The sequence below is a fragment of the Nycticebus coucang genome, chromosome 17 (assembly GCF_027406575.1).
Source record: "Nycticebus coucang isolate mNycCou1 chromosome 17, mNycCou1.pri, whole genome shotgun sequence".
NCBI classification, from domain to species: Eukaryota; Metazoa; Chordata; class Mammalia; order Primates; family Lorisidae; genus Nycticebus; species Nycticebus coucang.
Window position 1 is genome coordinate 37,733,655 of NC_069796.1, and position 23,081 is coordinate 37,756,735.

Genomic DNA, 23,081 nt, shown 5'->3' on the forward strand with positions numbered 1-23,081 from the left:
AATTCTGCATCTGCTTGAATAATATCCAGTGTCAATGGCCTCCAAAATTCACATTTTGTTCCCACGTAGACTTCAAATAGAAGTGTTTTTAATAACCCCGCAGTATCTATCTTCAGAAGGAAAGAAAGAAATTCTAGGAAAAGCAATGGCATCTGAGGCTCCTTCACCAATGGATCACGGGCTCCAAACGAGATTAAGAGAAAATGTAACCACTCCCTTATGAGATATCTTGAGGACTTAAATATATGCAAAGCACCTAGCTGAAGGGGCTATTTATTTTATTTATTTAGTCTTGGCCATAAGACATTAGACGATCTCTTCATCCACTGTCCAAAAGCCTGACTTAGCAAAGCCAAGAGATGATGGAATAGAGATGGACAAGATGATGTCTATGCAACATTTAGAGGACCACTGGGGTTGGGAGAAGGGATAGTTTTGTTTTTTCTTTTTCCCCTAGGCAAAAAGAACTTTACAAATATACCATACTATCATTCCATAAAAACTCACCTCTGCCTAGATAAACTATTTATAGCCACAGGTAATCAAATCTGAAAACTTTTTAATCCAAAGAAATGGTCCTCTTCTTCTAAACAACTGATTTATACAAACTATAAATGGACTGCTCTGGGAGTTAAAAAATTTAAAATAAGAGAGCAAGATGGAGGCCGAGTAACAGCTTCCTTGCATCTGGGCACCGTGAGTCTGGGGAGAGAGGAATCCAGGCATCTCTGGCTGGTGGGATCTGCCTATAATCATCCCTGTGAGGATACAGGGAGTCAGCGAGAGACCTCTGGACCCCAAGAGGAGGACTAAAACAGTGGAAAACCAGCAAGTGGTCGTGTGTGTTCAATGGGTCTAAACCCGCCGGCAACTGTAAGTATACAGTAGCAGCAAGACTGCAAACCAGAACTGTTACCTGTGAACTGTTTTGGTGTCTTTGGACTTGGCACTCAGTTGAACTGCCTTGGGGAGAGCCTGAGCGGGAGTGAGGAGAACTTTGGCTGTTGTCTAGGGCCCCAGTCTGAGCTGCTGAGCCAGACGGAACTAACAGTGTTTGGCTGTGGGCCACAGGGAGCCATTGTGAGTGATCTGCCCCGCAAGCTCCACCCTCAGGGCTGCAGAGCAAGAATCAGGTGGGAGCTGGTAACCTAGCAACTGAGTAGCCTAAGGGCGGGGTCTGAGCCTCCTTACAGCCCTAACCCTCAGGGGCAGAGGGAGATTGGTTTTGGCACACTGCATAAGTGGATAGCCACTTCAGCAGTGATTCCAGCGACAAGCACGTTCATGGGAAAGCTTCTGCTCAGCAAGTTTACAACTTCGAAGTGCCTTTTAAGAGGGCTGAAGAGAGATTTAGGGTGTCTACCTTGATAGGGTTTGAGAAATCAGCAGCCTCCAGTCGTATCAGCACTGTGATTAAAATCTCATACCCCAGAAGACCACATGTTGCCCAGACAATATTCAACAACATATAAATACTGCCTTGTTTTTGGTTGTGATTTTTTTCTGTTTGCTTGGTTGTTTTTTGGGTTATTTTGATGTTGTTGATGTTCTTTTGTTTTTTAATTTCAACCTTTTCTATACAGATTTTTTCTTTCTCAATTTTTCTAGTTTAAATATCATTTCCCATTGCTGCCTTTTTCAATAACTAGAACTTCATTTTTGCTAGTGTTTCTACCGCTATTATTTGGTTTTTCACCCAATTTTATCCCATAAAGTTTTCTGTTTGCTTGGTTTGATTTATACCATTTTTGTCTTTCCTCTCTACTTGGTGGAGGTGGGGTACTGTGTCTGATCAAGTTAGCAAAGAGCTGCTGACCTCAAGGGAACCACCCAACTGGGCACCCCGAGAAGGTGGGGTTTTTTTAAGGTTGTGTCAAAGTACCCTGCTGTACACCTATATTGCTCTGTCTCCCTCTTTCTGTGCCTCTCTTCTTTTTGTCAATATTCCTTTTACCCATCCCCTCTCCTTTATCTTTTTTTTTCTTTTTGCTTGTTCCTCCTTTCTTTCATCCCTTTCTTGCTCTTCAACCTTCTCATCCTTCTGGTCCTGTACCAAAAGGACTCATCAAAACCTTAGTCCACAGGCATGAGAACTTAAAAAGCAAGAGGAACTGAAAAGAAAATTAGGGCAAGGAAACAGAAAAAGAAATCACTCATGAGGAAGAATCAGCAGAAAACTCCAGGCAACATGAAGAACCAGTCCAGAACAACCCCGCCAAGGGACCATGAGGTAGCTACTGCAGAGGATTCCACCTATAAAGAAATGTTACGAATGACAGAAAGGGAATTCAGAATACACATGATGAAAACAATGAAAGAAATGATGGAAACAATGAAGGAAACTGCTACTAAAGTGGAATATAACCAAAAGGAAATCCAAAAACAGAATCAAATAAGAGATGAATGGTATGAAGAATATAGAAAGGATATAGCAGAGCTGAAGGAACCGAAACAGTCAATCAGGGAACTTAAAAATGCAATGGCAATCTTGGAGATCTCCGCACAGAAAGTGTTGGTTCTCCATCTGCTGTGAGTGCACTGGGAGGTGCAGAGGGCAGGGGCTTGGGTAATTACGGACCATTGACTTTCCCAGACTTTGAGATTTCACAGGGCAGTCAAATTAAAGAACAGTAACGTTTGGGTGCACAGAAAGAAGATCTCAGAATTTAATTTTGTCAAATAAAAGTATTTTTTCTAAAAAAAAAAAAAAAAAAATGCAATGGCAAATATCAGCAACAGGTTAGACCATGCAGAACAAACAATTTCAGAGGTAGAAGACAAAGTTTTTGAGATAACTCAGATAGTAAAAGAGGCAGAAAAGAAGAGAGAGAAAGCAGAACGTTCACTGTCAGAATTATGGGACTTTATGAAGCCTTCCAACATACGAGTTATAGGAATTCCAGAAGGGGAAGAAGAATGCCCCCAGAGGAATGGAAGCCATACTAGAGAATATTATAAAAGAAAATTTCCCAAATATCACCAAAGATTCTGACACACTGCTTTCAGAGGGATATCGGACCCCAGGTGACCTCAACTCTAACGGAGCTTCTCCAAGACACATTGTGATGAACCTGTCCAAAGTCAAGACAAAAGAAAAGATTCAGCAAGCTGCCAGGAGTAAGCACCAGTTGACATACATGGGCAAATCCATCAGAGTGACCACAGACTTCCCTAATGAAACTTTCCAAGCAAGAAGAAAATGGTCATCTACCTTTAATCCACTTAAACAGAACAATTTCCAGCCCAGAATTCTGTACCCTGCTAAGCTAAGCTTCAAAATTGACGGAGAAATCAAATCATTTACGGATATACAAACATTGAGGAAATTCAACACAACAAGACCAGCTCTACATAAAATACTTCAACCTGTTCTACACACTGACCAGCACAATGGATCAGCAGCAAAGTAAGAACTCAGAAATTAAAGGACAGAACCTAACCTCCACACTGATGCAAAAGATAAAACTAAGCAATGGACTCTCACAAAATAAGATGAATAGAATACTACCACACTTATCAATTATCTCAATAAATGTTAATGGCTTGAATTCCCCACTGAAGAGACATAGATTGGCTGACTGGATTAAAAAACACAAGCCATCCATTTGCTGTCTAAAAGAAACACACCTGGCTTCAAAAGACAAATTAAAACTCCGAGTCAAGGGTTGGAAGACAATTTTTCAGGCAAATGGAATTCAGAAGAAAAGAGGAGTTGCAATCTTATTTTCAGATACATGTGGATTTAAAGCAACTAAAGTCAAAAAAGACAAAGATGGTCACTTTATATTGGTCAAGGGAAAAATACAACAAGAAGACATTTCAATTCTAAATATCTATGCACCCAATTCAAATGCTCCCAGATTCTTGAAACAGACCTTACTCAGTCTGAGCAACATGGTATCTGATAATACCATAACGACAGGGGACTTCAACACTCCTCTTACAGAGCTGGACAGATCCTCTAAACAGAAATTAAACAAAGATATAAGAGATTTAAATGAGACCCTAGAACAACTGTGCTTGATAGACGCATATAGAACATTCTACCCCAAAGTTAAAGAATATACATTCTTCTCATCACCCCATGGAACATTCTCCAAAATTGATCATATCCTGGGACACAAAACAAATACCAACAGAATCAAAAGAATTGAAATTTTACCTTGTATCTTCTCAGACCATAAGGCACTAAAGGTGGAACTCAACTCTAACAAAAACGCTTGACCCCACACAAAGGCATGGAAATTAAACAATCTTCTGTTGAATAACAGATGGGTGCAGGAACAAATAAAACAGGAAATCATTAACTTCCTTGAGCACAACAACAATGAAGACACAAGCTACCAAAACCTGTGGGATACTGCAAAAGCAATTTTGAGAGGAAAATTTATTGCTTTAGATGCCTACGTTCGAAAAACAGAAAGAGAGCGCATCAACAATCTCACAAGAGATCTTATGGAATTGGAAAAAGAAGAACAATCTAAACCTAAACTCAGTAGAAGAAAAGAAATCTCCAAAATCAAATCAGAGATCAATGAAATTGAAAACAAAAGAATCATTCAGAAAATTAATGAAGCAAGGAGTTGGTTTTTTTGAAAAAATAAATAAAATAGATAAACCATTGGCCAGACTAACGAGAAATAGAAAAGTAAAATCTCTAGTAACCTCAATCAGAAATGATAAAGGGGAAATAACAACTGATCCCACAGAGATACAAGAGATCATCTCTGAATACTACCAGAAACTCTATGCCCAGAAATTTGACAATGTGAAGGAAATGGATCAATATTTGGAATCACACCCTCTCCTTAGACTTAGCCAGGAAGAAACAGAGCTCCTGAACAGACCAATTTCAAGCACTGAGATCAAAGAAACAATAAAAAAGCTTCCAACCAAAAAATGCCCTGGTCCAGATGGCTTCACTCCAGAATTCTATCAAACCTTCAAGGAAGAGCTTATTCCTGTACTGCAGAAATTATTCCAAAAAATTGAGGAAGAAGGAATCTTCCCCAACACATTCTATGAAGCAAACATCACCCTGATACCAAAACCAGGAAAAGACCCAAACAAAAAGGAGAATTTCAGACCAATCTCATGAATATAGACGCAAAAATTCTCAACAAAATCCTAACCAATAGATTACAGCTTATCATCAAAAAGTCATTCATCATGATCAAGTAGGTTTCATCTCAGGGATGCAAGGCTGGTTTAACATACGCAAGTCTATAAACATTATCCACCATATTAACAGAGGCAAAAATAAAGATCACATGATCTTCTCAATAGATGCAGAAAAAGCATTTGATAAAATCCAGCATCCTTTTCTAATTAGAACACTGAAGAGTATAGGCATAGGTGGCACATTTCTAAAACTGATTGAAGCTATCTATGACAAACTCACAGCTAATATTTTACTGAATGGAGTAAAACTGAAAGCTTTTCCTCTTAGAACTGGAACCAGACAAGGTTGTCCTCTGTCTTTACTATTCAACATAGTCCTGGAAGTTCTACTCAATACAATTAGGCAACACAAGGAAATAAAGGGAATCCAAATGGGAGCAGAGGAGGTCAAACTCTCCCTCTTTGCTCACGACATGATCTTATACTTAGAGAACCCCAAAGACTCAACCACTAGACTCCTAGAAGTCATCAAAAAATACAGTAATGTTTCAGGATATAAAAATCAATGTCCACAAGTCAGCAGCCTTTGTATACACCAATAACAGTCAAGATGAGAAGCTAATTAAGGACACAACTCCCTTCACCATAGTTTCAAAGAAAATGAAATACCTAGGAATACACCTAACAAAGGAGGTGAAGGACCTCTATAAAGAAAATTATGAACTCCTCAGAAAGGAAATAGCAGAGGATATTAACAAATGGAAGAACATACCATGCTCATGGATGGGAAGAATCAACATTGTTAAAATGTCTATACTTCCCAAAGCAATCTACCTATTCAATGCCATTCCTATCAAAATACCAACATCGTACTTTCAAGATTTGGAAAAAATGATTCTGCGTTTTGTATGGAACCGGAAAAAACCCTGTACAGCTAAAGCAGTTCTTAGTAATAAAAATAAAGCTGGGGGCATCACCATACCAGATTTTAGGCTGTACTACAAAGCCATAGTGCTCAAGACAGCATGGTACTGGCACAAAAATAGAGACACAGACACTTGGAATGGAATTGAAAACCAAGAAATGAAACTAACATCTAACAACCACCTAATCTTCGATAAACCAAACAAGAACACATACCTTGGGGGAAAGAGTCCCTATTCAATAAATGGTGTTGGGAGAACTGGATGTCTACATGTAAAAGACTGAAACTGGACCCACACCTTTCCCCACTCACAAAAATTGATTCAAGATGGATAAAGGACTTAAATTTAAGGCATGAAACAATACAAATCCTCAAAGAAAGCCTAGGAAAAACACTGGAAGATATTGGCCTGGGGAAAGACTTCATGAAGAAGACTGCCATGGCAATTGCAACAACAACAAAAATAAACAAATGGGACTTCATTAAACTGAAAAGCTTCTGTACAGCTAAGGAGACAACAACCAAAGCAAAGAGACAACCTACACAATAGGAAAGGATATTTGCATATTTTCAATCAGACAAAAGCTTGATAACTAGGATCTATAAAGAACTCAAATTAATCCACATGAAAAAAGCCAACAATCCCATATATCAATGGGCAAGAGACATGAATAGAACTTTCTCTAAAGACGACAGACGAATGGCTAACAAACACATGAAAAAAATGTTCATCATCTCTATTTATTAGAGAAATGCAAATCAAAACAACCCTGAGGTATCATCTAACCCTAGTGAGAATGGCCCACATCACAAAACCTCAAAACTGCAGATGCTGGCGTGGATGTGGAGAGAAGGGAACACTTTTACACTGCTGTAAAAGTGGGACTGCAAACTAGTACAACCTTTCTGGAAGGAAGTATGGAGAAACCTCAAAGCACTCAAGCTAGACCTCCCATTTGATCCTGCAATCCCATTACTGGGCATATACCCAGAAGGGAAAAAAATCCTTTTATCATAAGGACACTTGTACTGACTGTTTATTGCAGCTCAATTTACAATCGCCAAAATGTGCAAACAGCCTAAATGCCCACCAACCCAGGAATGGATTAACAAGCTGTGCTGTATGTATACCATGGAATATCAATATTCAGCTATTAAAAAAAAATGGAGACTTTACATCCTTCATATTAACCTGGATGGAAGTGGAAGACATTATTCTTAGTGAAGCATCACAAGAATGGAGAAGCATGAATCCTATGTACTCAATTTTGATATGAGGACAATTAATGACAATTAAGGTTATGGGGGGGAGGAAAAGCCGAAAGAGGGATGGGGGGGACCTTGGTGTGTGTCACACTTTATGGGGGCAAGACATGATTGCAAGAGGGACTTTGCCTAACAATTGCAATCAGTGTAACCTGGCTTATTGTACCCCGAATGAATCCCCAACAATAAAAAAAAAAAAAGAAATTAAAATAAACTCAATCTTTGTTTGCCCAAATCAACATACTATAGGAAATAAGGCAAGACCAACAACCTATGAATTTATTAACAATCACAAAACAAAACCCCAGCATAAACATATCAGCCTGATTAGCACCTAAACAACAAAAGGCTTACAGAGGCACCTTACAAAAGGCACCTACATATGAAGCCCTGTTCATTTAGGTTCTTTACAGGTTGGCCAGCTAGAACAGTGCCTAGTGGTATGCCACCCCAACCCTGCCCTTAAACATTTCCAAGAGCTTCAAAGAGTCCTCTTGACATTTCCCATCTTCAGAAGAGGGAAAGTTGGAGCAGGTTCAGAGGAGCTTCTGTGAAGTTCTCCAGGTTGCCATTCTGGCCTTTTCCTCACCAAGCCTCATAGGGCAGATAAACAAAGGTCTCTGTCACCAATCCTACAGACAACCCAACAGTCCCAGAATAATCTGTCCATCATTCCTTCAACACTAGTTACCCCACTACCCACCTATCCACTGTCCAGAGCTCAGACTACCCAAGAAAGTCACCAAACCCACGGGTTCTGGCTCACCACAAAGTCAGGATGTCAGATGTGAACTGGACCCTTCCTGATGCTACGTGACATCTAGTTCTCACTTCCTTGTTGTCCAAGGACTTTCCCCACAGTGGTTCTTCCTAACCTTCCATTTCTCAAACACCCAACTGAGGCCTTTTCTTTCATCACCCCAGGCAAAAGCCCACCCTCAGCTTGGGTCAGAAAACTAAAGACATCTAACAAATTTCCTTCCTATCCCTCTATATCTCTTCCACCTTTCTGTGTCTCCTTCTAGCCTCTGCTTCTAATTTCTAAGGCTTATCATATTCATGAAGCCAAGACTGCCCATCTTCCACCTAAATAACTTTGTCCCAGCAATGATCTGAGATTTAAATCTGTCAACACTGATTCCTTTCCTTTCTGCTTTTCTTTTTTTTTTTTTTTTAGAGACAGAGTCTCAGTTTGTTGCCCTTGGTAGAGTGCCATGGTGTCACAGCTTACAGCAACTTCTAGCTCTTGGCCTTAAGCAATTCTCTTGCCTCAGCCTCCCGAGTAGCTGGGACTACAGGCGCTTGCCACAACGCCTGGCTATTTTTTTGTTGCAGGTTGGCCCAGGCTGGGTTTGAACACGCCACCCTTGGTACATGGGGCCGGCACCCTACTCACTGAGCCACAGGCACCACCCTCCCTTCTGCCTTCTAAAATACTCAAACCTCTCTCCATCCAGCTTCACTGACCCTACCTCTGGGAAGCCTTTCCATCAGGGAAGGAAAGGGCCACTGTGTCGTCACAAGTCCACAATTCTATCTGAGGTCCCCCTAAATCATAAGCTCAAGTGGGCAAGCCTCTGACGTGCCCACCATGACATCCCTAGCATTAAGTACTGTCCATGGAACATTTTAGGAGTTCAACAAATGGAACATGAGAATAAATAAGTTTTTTGATGTGGCTATCTCTGAAATTATTATTTAAGTTTTCTTTTTTTTTTTTTTTGGTGGAGACAGAATCTCGCTTTATGGCCCTCAGTATAGTGCCGTGGCCTCACACAGCTCACAGCAACCTCCAACTCCTGGGCTTAAGCGATTCTCTTGCCTCAGCCTCCCAAGTAGCTGGGACTACAGGCGCCCGCCACAACACCCAGCTATTTTTGGGTTGCAGTTTGGCCGGGGCGGGTTTGAACCCGCCACCCTCGGTATATGGGGCCGGTGCCTTACCGACTGAGCCACAGGCGCCGCCCTATTTAAATTCTCTTCTTTCATGTACTCTCAAACTCCTCAAACCCAAGAGTGTACATTATCTTTCTTCATTTCCTTGCCTCCCAGCACAGCCTCTGGTTGGACTCAATGACAAATTCATAAATTACACTTACTTTCACACCTTTACATCTACTGGCTTGTCAGTTTTCTTCCTTATCTCCTCACCCTCCTGGCTGTCCCCCAGCTTGAAAAGAGAAAATGCTGCCCACCACCACCTCATTATTCCCTACACACACCTGCCTCTCCAGCCAAACAGATACTTTCACTTTCAGGTTCATGATGTCTGCCACCACCACTGCTCCCCCAGTGGCTGTGAGTTTGTCTGCTGAAGGGTGGTGGTCAGTCATGCTGGGAGGCTAGTGAAGAGCCCTCCCCATGTAAGAAGTGAGGTCTCTCTCAAATGAAGAGATATAAACTGTCCTCATGGAGCCTTCTGGGGCCTTCATGTGTTGCAACCCACTGTCTTTCCCCCTCCCAGTACAGGGTACTGGGAACCCTCAGAAACGGTTCCTATAGTCCTCAAGAGACCTGGCATCCTGCCATTCTGTAAGTGGCTCCCCTGACAAATTTGTATTACAAAGGAGCAAAGGAGATTCTTGGAATAGAGAGTGCTTAACAAAGACTGGGGAGGTAGCAGTTACAGGGTTAGGGGCCAGAAGTATAGATAGAAGAGGAACAAATTAAGTTCTAGGGAAATCTCCAGAATACTTGAATAGCCTCAAAGTAGAGAAGGACTTTGCACGAGGAGGTAGCACCAAAGATAAGCTCTATTGCTTGCTTCATTCTGAAAAGTTCCTCGAAATAGCTACTTGTATCCAAGAAAGGAGACAAACCATCACAACACTGCATAAAGACACAGTTTCCTCTATCTGGCCCCTGCCCCACTTTTCTAGCACCATACTGGAGCTGGGGTGAAAGATCATCAACTCCTGGTTATACCCCTCCCTCATACCATTACCTCCTGGTAGCAGCCAAGAAGTCCCACTGCCCACTTTGATGTGGGGAGCCAGAGGGGTTTAGGTATGAATTTCCCTTAATCAACAACCCTGCTCCCTCTCAATGCTCATGGGCCTAGGTTGTGTGTCCATATATGAAGGATAGGACATTAGAGGTCAAACTCCTGGGGACCATCCTAGGTAATGAGATAACTACAAGGGAGAATCTCTCCCTTGGGAGAAGGTGGGGAAGGTTGGTTTTCTGTCTCCCAATCACAGACCTAGGAAGGGGGAAGAACACCAGGAGCTTTGCCCTTTATGAATGAATGCTTAACAAAGACTTCACTTCACCACTTTCTGAGGTCCCACCTAAATCATGAATAGCTGTAGTCCCAGCTACTCAGGAGGCTGAGGCAAGAGAATCACTCAAACTCTGGAGTTTGAGGTTGCTGTGAGCTGTGATGCCACGGTACTCTACCAAGGGCGATACAGTGAGACTCTGTCTCAAAAAAATAAATAAATAAATAAATATATAGTCTTTGTCCCTGGTTCTTGACATAGTGCTCCTAAAACTCTTAGAATTCTCTGAGTAATAGGAGTATCTTCTTTTCATTCACAACAAACCCCTTTCAACCAGGACAAGGGCTGGTCTACAGAAAGAACAACCCATGTAAGACAGTGGAATTTTTCAGCCTATTCCCACCCCAACCTCAGGGGAAAGAAGAGGGGACTGAAGATTGAGTTCAACACCAATGGCCAATGTCTTAATCACGATTACATAATGAAATCTCCATAAAGGCCCATAAATAGGGTTCAGAGAGTTTCCTGAGCTCCACTTGGCCTTGAGGGCTGGTAAATACACTGAAGTGCTGGGCGGCTGGTGCACCTGGCAAAGGCATGGAGGTTCTATGAAGCACCCCCACCTACACTCCAATACCTTACCCCCGCAGAGCTTCCATTTGTCTGTTCCTGAATTGCATCCTTTGCAATAAACATGTAAATGTAAATGAAGTATTTTCCTGAGCTCTGAGAGCAATTCTAGCAAATTACCAAGCATGAATAGGGGGTTGTGAGAATCTCCAATTTGTAGCTGGTTAGTCAGAAATACAGGTGGCTGGGACTTACAATAGCCATCTGAATGAGGGCAGAACTTGTAGGACGTGACACTAATTCCAGGTAGACAGTGCCAGAACTGAACTGAATTATTGGACAACCAATTGGTGACAGAGGATTACAGAACCATACAACCCCTCTAAAGCTGCTAAGAGCCAAAGGCCCCACAGAAACAGTCCTACAGAGTCACCCAGACCAGAGTCAGGTGCTCCTTCAGACAGATGTCCAGGGCCTGCAGGAAATCAGACTCCTCTCTTAAATACTTGAAGCCAGAGTAGTTGGTCTACTATAAATGAGGTTTTTAAAATTCAATTCCCTGTTATTGCTTGTGCAGATCTGAAATGATCTGACCAGATGGCTGGTGCTCTATAATTCTTGGATTGCTCTCATCAGTTGTTGATGATTTGGATTTTTTTTCCCCTCTCACATGAATGTGTTCCTGCACGGGCTTCCTGCGTGCTCACATTGAGTGGGCTCTTGTGCTAATACCAATATTTCAGAAACTCACAGCCGCTTGGAGTCAGATCAGGTCAGTAAGGAGCCCAGGTTGAGCCTGGCTATGCTTCCCTGACCACACAGGGGGCCAGTGTGCAGCACCGGCAAAAGAGTAGGACAAGGAGGCCTCTTCTCAGGCTGCCTCCTCACCACTTCTCCTTTAGGTTCCCAAGGAAAGAAAGGTAGCAAAGGTATAGTTTTTAAAATGACAGCTCTAGCCACTAATTGAATATGTCCTATGTGCCCTGTACGAAATGCTTTACATATGTTAGCCTTGCTTCATTCTCACACCACCTCCGAAGTAGATATTTTCATCTCTATCTTCAGATGAGGAAACTCAGATTCAGAGAATCTGAGAAAGCTGATCAAAGCCACATAGCTCAAAAAGAGAACTGCAGATAGGGTTAGAGATTCAGCATCATAACATTTGACTAACTGCCCTGCCAAGATCTCAGGGTTAAAAGACAGAAGGTCTTGCTACACCATCCTTTGTACCCTCACTGAGCACAAAACACTTCCACCAGGGTTTCCAAAAACACTTTGGTAATTTTCCTTTTCTTTCTTTTCTTCCTTTTTGGTCCTGTATCCTCTGTGAGACTATGAGCTGCTAGAAGACAGAGGTCATGTCTTTTTTGCTACCCAGGAAGACAGTATGGTACAGTGGTTAGGAGCTGAGTCTTAGAGTCAGATAAAGCTAGCTTTGAATTCAGGCTCTGTCACTTACTAGTTATTTTGATAAGTCATTTCTTCTGAGACTCAGTTGTTTTTTTCTGTAAAAATGAAGACAATTATGGCACCTGTCCTCCAGGATGCCTACCTATTAGCTTTATCTCTGGCTATGATTATAGTGCCTGGCACAAAGTAGGATCTCAGGAAATGCCCAGGAACCAGAAGCCTCACCAAATCTAGCTGTGACCCACACACTATAATGACAAGTGCGCAGACATAAAGTCCTGGTGTTCAGGGAATCTCAGCCCCAGGACAAATTCCTGAGTTCCCTACCAAGAACCCACAGAATCTGCCAGCAAACAGCTTTCCTCTGCTTCCTTGAGAACAGCTGATGCTGAATCCACACTCAGATGCTTGCTGTGCCTCCGAAGGTGAGGCAGATCCCAAAATAAATCAGAAGAAATAAAGACAGAAAAATCACTTCTAGGAACAAATGGCTTCCAGGGAGGATGCTGACAGTAATGATAAAGGCAGGCAGACTTCAGGAGAGCGACCTGCAGCTGTTCCAGGGCTAAGTGGCTGGGGCCCAATTCCCACCTGGCCCAGTGGAAGGCCCATGAAGTCACAGGTTGCTCCCCTGCTGTTCTAGGCTACAGCAGGCAATCTGAAAATCTGCCTTCAAATGAGCCCAGCCCACAACCAAAACAGCCCATGTACTCTAGTTTCCTCCCTTGGAGGCCAAGGGCAACAAAGCCACAGTCCTCCCTTCTGAGACCTGAATGAATGGAAGGTACTGAACTAGGGTCAATCAAACTTGCCATTCTTAAACGTCCCCAAAAGAGATGCTACCATCTTCCTATGCTATGTCACTGACTCTCAGGCAGGCCACAGGAACAGGTAGGTTACATGCTCATGTACCCTCGCTGCCATCTAATTCCACAACTGAGTTGAAGGGGTGGTACAAGTGGAATAATTTCTTCATGCTATGAATTGGGCAGAGGGCTTTGCTCTCACATCTCACTCACCCAACAGCCTCTGCAGCAGGCAGGGCAAGGCAGGACAGTTCTCCCACACCACCAGGAGGGAAGCCAAAGAGCAGAAGGATTCAGTCACTTGCCCAAGATCCCCGAGTAGCAAAGTTAGGATGTGAGCTCAGGACTGACTGAGTCTAAAGTCTGTCCTCTTTACCATTAAATTGTACTACTTCCCCCATTTTCCTCTCTATCAAGTTCTCAGGAATGTCTACCTTCCATTCAACCTTCTGGCAAATGTGTTGGAAGCTATCAGACAGCATTCAGAATGTGGTAAATTAAATATCATACTCTGAAGGCAAGTGTCAGCTTTCCACAGACCACAAGAGGTCAATTTCCTAACAATATACACACGAAACATGTCAATTCTATATTGAGGCCTAAGAATGTCCCATCTGCCTCCACTGGTGTGACTCCATGATGCCAGACTCTGAAACACTCCCACCAGACACTGAGGCCAGAAGAAGCAATAATGTGCCCCCACCAGACCTGCTTTGGGGGTGAGGTATAAGCAACAACTGCCTTTGGGATGAGACAGGCACAACTGGAACCACAGCTGCTTCATCCTCTGAGCTGCAGAACCTCTGTGTATGTGCTCAACTGCAACACATCAGCCTTTGGGGGAAAGTCCAAGAGAATTTTGTACAGCAGAGTTTACAATGGGCTCTTGAGAAACTATAAGGCAGAGGGTGATGTCAATGAAGCATCAAGTTAAATGTAAAAATCAATGTGCCACTTCAATTTTCCAGAAGGCTCTCAGGGGCCATAGCCCACCCTTGCCACACAGGCTCTGGTTCTCCCTTCCCAAGGATACAGAGAAGGGCTCTTTTCTTCAGCCATTAAAAGCAGTCCTATTACCCAGAGGGCTGAATAAGGGCCCAGGGTCAGAACTGTCAACTTGTTCCATCTGTAATGTAAACCTGGGTACAATTGGTTGAGGGCGCTACTGACTCAGCCACAGGAATAGATAGGGTAGGAGCAGGGACATTAACCTGTATCTGCCCCAGACATCTGCCTGGTTAAAAGTACTACAAAGGACACCATATAAAACATGTGGACATAGCCCACGTCTTTCATATACTACCTCTGAGAGCCCCTTTGGTTTTAGTCCTCAAGAACTAGAGGTGGGGAAGTTTAGTTCTCAGGGAAGGCAGAGACTGGATCTGCTGAACCCATTATCTCTGTTCCTAAAACCTTCCTCTGCCCAATACCATTAGTTCCCACTGGCTTCCTTGGTGCTTCCTCAGACTTCTGTGGCAGCAACTACCCATATGCAAGCCCAGTAGGAGCGATATTGCTACCAGAAAGCTGGCTGGCACAGCAAATGTTGCCCTGCCAGCACAGCAGCAATTGGGTGGGGTGGGAGTGAGGGGGTGCCTAGTGAGGAGATGGTGATGAATATTGGCAAGGAGGTGATGAAACTACACTGTGGCAGCTGCCAGGACTTGCCATCCACCTTGCCACAGTGCAGAATGCAAACAGCCTACTCCTGAGAACAATCCCATGTGTCAGCATAGTACTTCCAGCCAAGGACAGTTGGTACTGGGAATAAGTAAGAGGAGACTGGGTCTAGGCTCTGAGGTCAATGGCATAGGACAAGTTAGCTGGATGACAAAGGACAAGTTAGCTAACCTCTCTGAGCCTCAATGTTTTCATCTGAAAATAAAGATAATAGTTCTTATTATTATAAAGAATAAACAAGATTGTGCCCACACCTACCATAGTATCTGAACATGGTAAACCCTCCACAGCTGCTAGCTAATTTTCATTATTATCTTAAGCCCTAGGCCCAGGCTCATGAAAGGGTGAGAAGGTTGTTTGTTCTGGGGATGCACCATTTAAAAACTAGGCCAGGGCCAGCCCCTATTTCTTGGCACAGATTCCTTTAACAGAACATTCCTACCCCACACCAGTGCTCAGGACTCTCCCATGAACAACATTTCAGCAGCACTGAACCGAGTGGCAGAGCCCAAAATAGTATCTGCAGAGCAAAGCACATGTCACTGCCTCTCCTGTGCTTCAGAAGTGCAAGGAAAGAAAGTTTTCAATCACTTGCTCAGAAAGCACGGCCACCCACCACCTGCCTTCCTTCCAGGGCACTTAGATGTTGCAATTTCTGTTCTGCTGGAACATGAATGTCCCTGAGCCTTACTGCAGCAGCTAGCACTCTGACAGACCATACTGTACCCCTCCAGCAGGCCAGAGAGCAGTTGCTCCTTCAAAGCAGCCCTGAGGGGACAAAGGACATATATAGTTTGAACTCAGAGTGTATTCTGTGGGAACAGTGTTAGGCTGGTACCTGGCTGAAGGGCCTGCCACTCATGGGTCGGGTGAAACACCTCCAAGACCTCAGTATCCAGCTCCTCCTCTGCTTTGGTTTCCTTTCTCTCTGTTTCTTTGGTGCTGCTCTTCTCTGGGTTGGTCAGTGAAAACTCCTTCTGAGAAAAGAAAACAAGAAGGCATGAGCCATCACTAGTAGATGCCAGGCAAGCAGAAAGAAAATAGCCTGAGATGGCACACTCCTTTCCTCCATGCCCTTCTTCCCCACCCCAGAAATGTTTGAATAACTACAATTCCTTTCATAAGGTCAGCCGCAGAACCAGCATGTGTGAGGTTATATGGCTAAATGAACCCAGCATGTTGTCGTGTGCATATGGCACTATTGAAAGGGCATAAGGAACAACTCTAGAAGATTCCATAATATCTTGAGGGGTTTAAAGGAACATAATGGGAAAGGGATTGGCAATAGGAGGCAAGAGTCTTTACTTTTTGACATGCTACCATACTGTTTGATGTTCAAAACTCATATATATTACTTTTACAATAAAAAGGATATTTTTTAGAGACAGGGTCTTGCTATGTTTCCCAGGCTGGGCTCAAACTCCTGGGCTCAAGCCATACTCCTTCCTTGGCCTCCCAAAGTGCCTCACCAAAAAAAGTACACATGAATGGGAGAGTAAGGCCTCAAATGGACATCACAGATGTATAAAAGCTGGCAGCTAACCCAACTCATTCCCAAGTAGCCCAGCAGGGTGCAATAGAGGCCCCAGCAATTCCTCAGGGTACCTATGGGACATCAATGACTTCTTGGGACATGTGAAACTAAGGAGGAAGGAGTGTAAATGGGAAGGTGGAAGTTCAGCTAAGCTGAGGAAGATGCCCAGGTTGGAAACCACTTCCTAAAACCTGCTTCGTTCTACCCCATGGAGAACATAGAGGATTAATGAGATGGTATCTGTACAGCAGTCTGAGATGAGGAGAAAGCAATGCAAGATAAATACAAAATATCATTCACTTTTCTCCTTCCTGAACTCCCATTCTTCCTATCACTTTTTAAAATCTGTTCTTGCATAAAAGCAGTAAGGCCTCAGGAAATTGAAACCAGAGGGTTTCAGAACATTGGGAAATTACATTTGGGAGAGTAAGGAGGAATTCACATTAGCACATGGGGTGGTTATTTCAGCCCTCCCACCTCCCCTGTCATCACTTTTCCTCCACTTGTCAAGCCCTCCCCTAGTAGTAAGAAATACAGTTGTTGGATTCTTCCTATGAGCCCAAAGTACTGTGCTGAGTACTTTACATGGATTGCGTTTTAGTCTTCCATCAATTCTAACCCCACCTGAGAGATGTTATATGCAATGCAGCTCTTCAAGTAATGCCCCAGCTTGAGATAATGACTCCCACCTACCTGGGTCCCTCAAAGTCTAATCTTTTTAATTAGCCATCAGAGGAAAGGTTAAGGCATTAAGGTGTTGGTAATGACAATGTAGAGCTCCTCTAAGAACTTGTACATTTTAAAATATATAAATTTAGACAGAATTTGAGACCAGTAAGGACCAGTAAGAAAAATCTTGGGGGTGGGGGAAGGGGAGAGCAGAGAGAGAAAGAAAGAGGGAGGAGTGGGGAAAGGAAGAGCAGAGAGAGGGAAGGAGGGAGGGGGTTGGGGCCTTGGTGTGCGCCACACCTTTTAGGGGCAAGACACGATTGTAAGAGGGACTTTACCTAACAAACGCAATCAGTGTAACCTGGTTTCTAGTACCCTCAATGAATCCCCAATAATAAAAGAAAGAAAAGAAAAGTCTTGGAAGAGCCCTTCAAATTACGTCACAAATAATGAGAGACACTGACTCCAGCATAGTGATTAAGAACCCAAGCTCTGTATCAGATAACCCAAAGTTAAAATCTCAGTTTCTTATGAGTTTGGAAAGTTAATTTTCTATGCCTCAGTTTCTACATTTGTCAAATGGAAATAACACGATCGAGCTCATGTATTAGATGAGGTGCTACTAGCACTAAATGCAGGTGGCCGTTACTACTATTACTTAAAAAGGCAGTCATAGGTTCCAAGTCAGATGAGTTTGTGCTATGACATCCAGGAGTGACTATACAATATAGTATAATTCAGGCAGGTCAGGTTGGGGTGATGGGGTCACCTGCGCTACCTGGCCCCCTCAAACCCTCCTATCCCTTCAACTTGAAGTTTGCACAAATTTGAGCTCGAAGGAAAACTAGGAACAGAAAAATCAGTGTGCTTACAAGACTAAAAAGAAGAGACTGGCAGGAGGCACCCTCCATGAGGACATGGACATCAAGGGCTTCCAATAGCCCAGTTTCCTGAGAGCCCATATTAAGTTAGTCTCTTTCATCACTGCATTCCCCCATGCCTAACGCAGGGCTTAGTGCTGAACAAATACATGAATGAATGTCCCTCCCACAGGCAGGTGTGTCATTTGGGTGCCTCAGACTGAAGCAAGCCCAAAGTACCTGAATGTGCTGGAAGCAGTACTAGCCTCCCAGAACAAAGACCACCTTGTCTTTTAAGTATCGCAGGGGTCCTCAAACTATGGCTCACAGGCCACATGCAGCGGTGTGATTGTATTTGTTCCCGTTTTGTTTTTTTACTTCAAAATAAGATATGTACAGTGTGCATACAAATTTGTTCATAGTTTTGTTTTTTTAAACTATAGTCCAGCCCTCCAATGAGCTGAGGGACAGTGAACTGGCCCCCTCTTTAGAAAGTTTGAGGACCCCTGATCCTGAGTCTATGTATCAATACTCAAGGACCCAGTCATACTGATCAGCCCCTGCTAGAAACACTACTGTGGGTCGTGGAGAATGCTAATAAAATTTACCTCAGAGGGATGTCCATCAAATGCCTCCAGGGGCCTAAGGATGTAATGAGAAAAGTGGGCCACATATATACAACAGGGAGTGGTGAGACTGTAAAAATTGGTCCCTCACCTCCACCCTGCCTTGACTAAGGAAAGCAGATGCTACTCAGCTGGTCCATCATTGCTACACAGGCATTCAACTTGAAAACTGAAATCCAGATTTTTATGGGAAAATATTCTTATTTTTAGAACACTAAGAGGGCCAAATTAAACATATCTAAGCCTGAAACTACAACCCTTGCTTTAGCATACCTACTAGCCAGGTAACTCCTGGCAGGTGTGGCTGTAAGCGAACAACAAAATTCTCTTCATCAAGGAAGCAGAAAGGGGCAAGTGAAACAGTGATGATGAGAAGATGGCAGGAAGCCCTTCAAAATCCAGGCAGAGTTAGTGTTCATTCTAATTACCAGGGCCTGGGAAAGCTTTTCTTTCTAGATTATGTTAACAAGATTTCACAAAGTAGATTCAAGAAGAAGGGTTACAAGAAACTGACAAACCACTGAGCCACATGCTTCAAGCCCTAAAGAGGCCAAACACTTGCAATAATCCTGTCACTGCTCAAAATGTTTTTGTGCCTCCTTCTGGTATCATCTTTGAACTAAACTTAAAAACACAGACAAAATCTTTCTTGGTTTTTGGGGGAGGGTAGACAGGAGGTGACAGAAAATTGTTGTTACCCTGTGTAATGTCAGAGATGGAGGCCAAGGAAGTTCGCACTGGATTCAGAAGACCAGAGAAAAACCGAGGAGCTGAAGGTAACTGTGACAGCATAAGTCCCCCTTGGGAAGTCCCCCTTAGGAGGTCCACTAAGGGACGTCTACACAGGCAGAAAGCCTCAGAGCCTTATATAGCGGCCAGAAGAACAGTGGCTCTGAGTCAAGCACTAATTATATAATGATGTCATATTGCTTAATCATGGTTACTTAAGTTTAACTGTGACACCTGCGGACTTCAGGCGAGCAATCTAATCAACTCATCTTCCCCCACCCTATCTGATTAGCTCACCCTGTTCTCCAGGGTTTAGATCAGGCATCCTCAAACTTTTTAAACAGGGGCCAATTCACTGTCCCTCAGACCGTTGGACCGTTGTGACCCGCGGGCCACAGTTTGAGGATGCCTGGTTTAGATCCTCTGCTCAAATCACATTTGGCTATCCTCAAAGGTCAAGCCACAGAAGCACTGAGAAAGGTTCAGTGATATGAACATACCACAGGCCAATCAGTTCAAAAGGAGAGTTCTAAAAGGTTTTGCAGAAAAGCAGCATCACAAGGATGAGGTTATGATAACAGCAACTACCCCTTATTGAGCCCTGATCACATGCCCGGCACAGACTCAGGTGCTTTCCATGCCTCAGTTCATCTGAGTCTCACCTGTGAAGCATATAGTCTTACTACCATCCTATAGAAAGGCTGAAAGACACCAGGCTGTTAAAAATCACACCACTCAGAAAAGCAAAGCAGAAATTTAAGTTCAGACCTGCCTAGCTTCAAAGCCCATGCATGAATTCTGACTCACTTCTATGCTTCTTTCTCAGTCAGGTGTCCTAATCGTTGTGCCTTGGATGCTGAAGGAATGAAAGTGGGGCAATGAGATCATTTTAGTATATCCACCACCACATTTCCCTTCCTAGGCAATGACCTCTATGGGCCAGATAAGAAACCACGGCCCCAGGCGGTGCCTGTGGTTCAGTCGGTAAGGCGCGGGCCCCATATGCCGAGGGTGGCGGGTTCAAACCCGGCCCCGGCTCAATGGCAACCAAAAAATAGCTGGGCGTTGTGGCGGGCGCCTGTAGTCCCAGCTACTCAGGAGGCTGAGGCAAGAGAATCGCTTAAGCCCAGGAGTTGGAGGTTGCTGTGAGCTGTGTGATGCCATGGAACTCTACCGAGGGCCATAAAGTGAGACTCTGTCTCTACAAAAAAAAAAAAAAAAAGAAACCACAGCCCCAGTGAAAGGACAAGCAAAACTAGCCTTATTCTGCCCTGGCAAAGTCCTGAACAGGAGAGAGACCAAGAGGTGGGAGAGGGAGACTAGCCTTTGGTTACCCCTAAAGTAAATCTCAGGGTCTGGTGCCTTCCCAGCTGTATTCTCAGGGATCCTTCCATGATGGATCACCAGCACTTTCATCTCCCTACCACCATTTCTCCAAATACCAATTTCCTCTCAACTGGCAAGAAATTCCAGCTAAGGTGTTAGCTGACAACAGCTTATCATGTCACACTTCCTTATGCTTATATCTGAATAAGAGATTCTTAAAAACCAAAGCCTTGGAGTTTAAGAGAATGAGGCAATCTCTAATGGCAGGTTGATAGACACTGTGACAGAGACAGATTGCCAGGGCAATATTTTAGGATAGAAGCCTGGTTAACATAGTCCAAAATTAAACTATAGAAGTAGCACACCTATATTAAAAATAACAGCTGACATTTAGTGACCACTTATTAGCTATATTGTTCCAGTCTCAATGCTAGGTGCTTTATAATCACATTTACTCTACACACTACGACCTTACTAATCCTGTTTTACAGATAAGAAAAAAAAGCTCAGAAAGGGTCAAACTGGCAAAGCAGGTGGCACAAGGGAGCTTATAAAGGGCCTGTGCTCCTTCCTCTGGGCTCCACTACTGTGCATCCCTCATTGCTCACCGCCTTTTTACAGGCCAGTCCCACACATCTACATCCTCCTTCATCACCTACGTTCCTCCTGAGATGTGGTAGCCCAGGGAAAGGCCACAGCAGGAGCTGGAGGGAGGTTGGCTCCAGATTACACTCTGATACACACAGCCAACCTTTCCTGGGTGGGCACCAACCTGTCCAAACGCCTTTGGGGAGGCCAATTTCAAGCCAGTGGTTACCTGGACACAAGGATCTTGAAAGGATCATAACTATCCCAACCCCACTCCATTTTCACTGTTGCGAGGTGGCTGGCTGCATAATTTGGATTTTAAATGACATCAGGGCAGCAATTTTTATGGTATGAGAGAAAGGATGCTTCAACTCCTACTTGTGCTTAGCACATGATGAAAGATTATGACAAATGGATACAGCTTAGGAACAGACATAAGGATAAAAGCAGCTTCTGTTGATGAAAGTCAGTATTAACATTTTTCTGAGACTAGACTCAATAGAGCTAATATAAATGGGCCAGAATAATTATGGCTCTGAAAGCTCATCTATTTGGTTGGACTATTATCCAAAAGGGACTTCCTAACGCACAGTCCTGAAGTAAATTCATCAGCATGCTTTTGTTAATTGTGCATCTGCTAAGGCTAAAGATGGGGAGTACAGGATCCTCATGAGCTGTAAACCGGGGAGGAGACATAGCCCTGATCCCTCAAGACTCTTGGGTGCCTTACTGGGCCCCTCCACCACCAAGCCATGCCAAAGACAGCCCCAATCTCACGCAGTAACCAGTCCCATCCTCAGGGGCCTCTGGAATCCAAATCTCATTGTCCTTGAAGAAGAAGCCATAAAAAGTACCAACAGAATCTTAGAGAACATTAAAAACTCAAAAAGATTCATGACTCCTAACTATATGTTTTCTCCTGCTCCACAAAGTGGGGAGAAAGGCAATGAGAAAACAAATGACTTCAGAGAGAAAGTGGGAGCTTGCCATGAGCCAGAGGTGAACCTCAGCTGAGCTGGATTGTTATTAAATTCATCACAATTGTCATTTGCACTTCAAGGGCCTCCTGCTCCAAAGCCTCCAGTGCTTTACCCAACATTTAGTGGGAGCCCTGAGGGTTGGAAAAGGTGGCCAGGGGAGGCTGACACTGTCAGACAGCTGACAGTCAGGCCTTCTCAAGGGAGGGGAGAGGGAGGACACTGGGAGCTGGTCAAGGGCAGACGTTACTGGGACAAGCCAGGGAAACAGGGCTAGGCATAGTGCAGCCAGGCCAAACTCAAGGCCTTCTTAGGCATTCTCCTCTTGCCTGTGGCAAGAACAGAAGTCCTGAGCAATGAGGTCTAGGTTAATGAAGAGAGGCCTGGAAAGAATAGGGTGAAAAGGACAGAGGGAAGGAGGACACAGACAGACAGACTGAGAGAGCATAAAGATGAGAAAAGGAAGCAGAGCCTTGCTTGGAACTGGTCTTCACCTCACAGGCACCCAGCTCCTGGGAAGAATCCTGACCTTCCCAGCTCTGACAACACCAGCTATGTGATCTGCCCATTATTTAATAGCTCTGAGCTTTGGTCTCCTTCTCAAAATCAGGATAAAAATTGTAGTTGCCTACTTCATAAGGTCATTGGGAAGATTAAATGAGAATACATATAAAGCACTGAATACAATGTGTGATACATGGGAGCTTATTACCATCACCATCATCATGGTATTTCCCTCAAAGGAAAACTGTGCCATCAGCTTTAAACAA

The 23,081-nt window shown here is 43.6% G+C and overlaps 1 protein-coding gene across 5 annotated transcripts in view; it reads right to left on the minus strand.

Annotated features, from left to right (window-relative positions):
• The window catches only part of SIL1 (SIL1 nucleotide exchange factor), a 279,722-nt gene that overhangs the window by 180,123 nt on the left and 76,518 nt on the right, over positions 1–23,081 (minus strand). For all 5 annotated transcript variants that reach the window (XM_053566429.1, XM_053566425.1, XM_053566427.1 and 2 more), the window contains exon 3: positions 15,841–15,979. In XM_053566429.1, the coding sequence (XP_053422404.1) occupies positions 15,841–15,979 (139 nt within the window). The remainder of the gene's footprint in view (positions 1–15,840; positions 15,980–23,081) is intronic.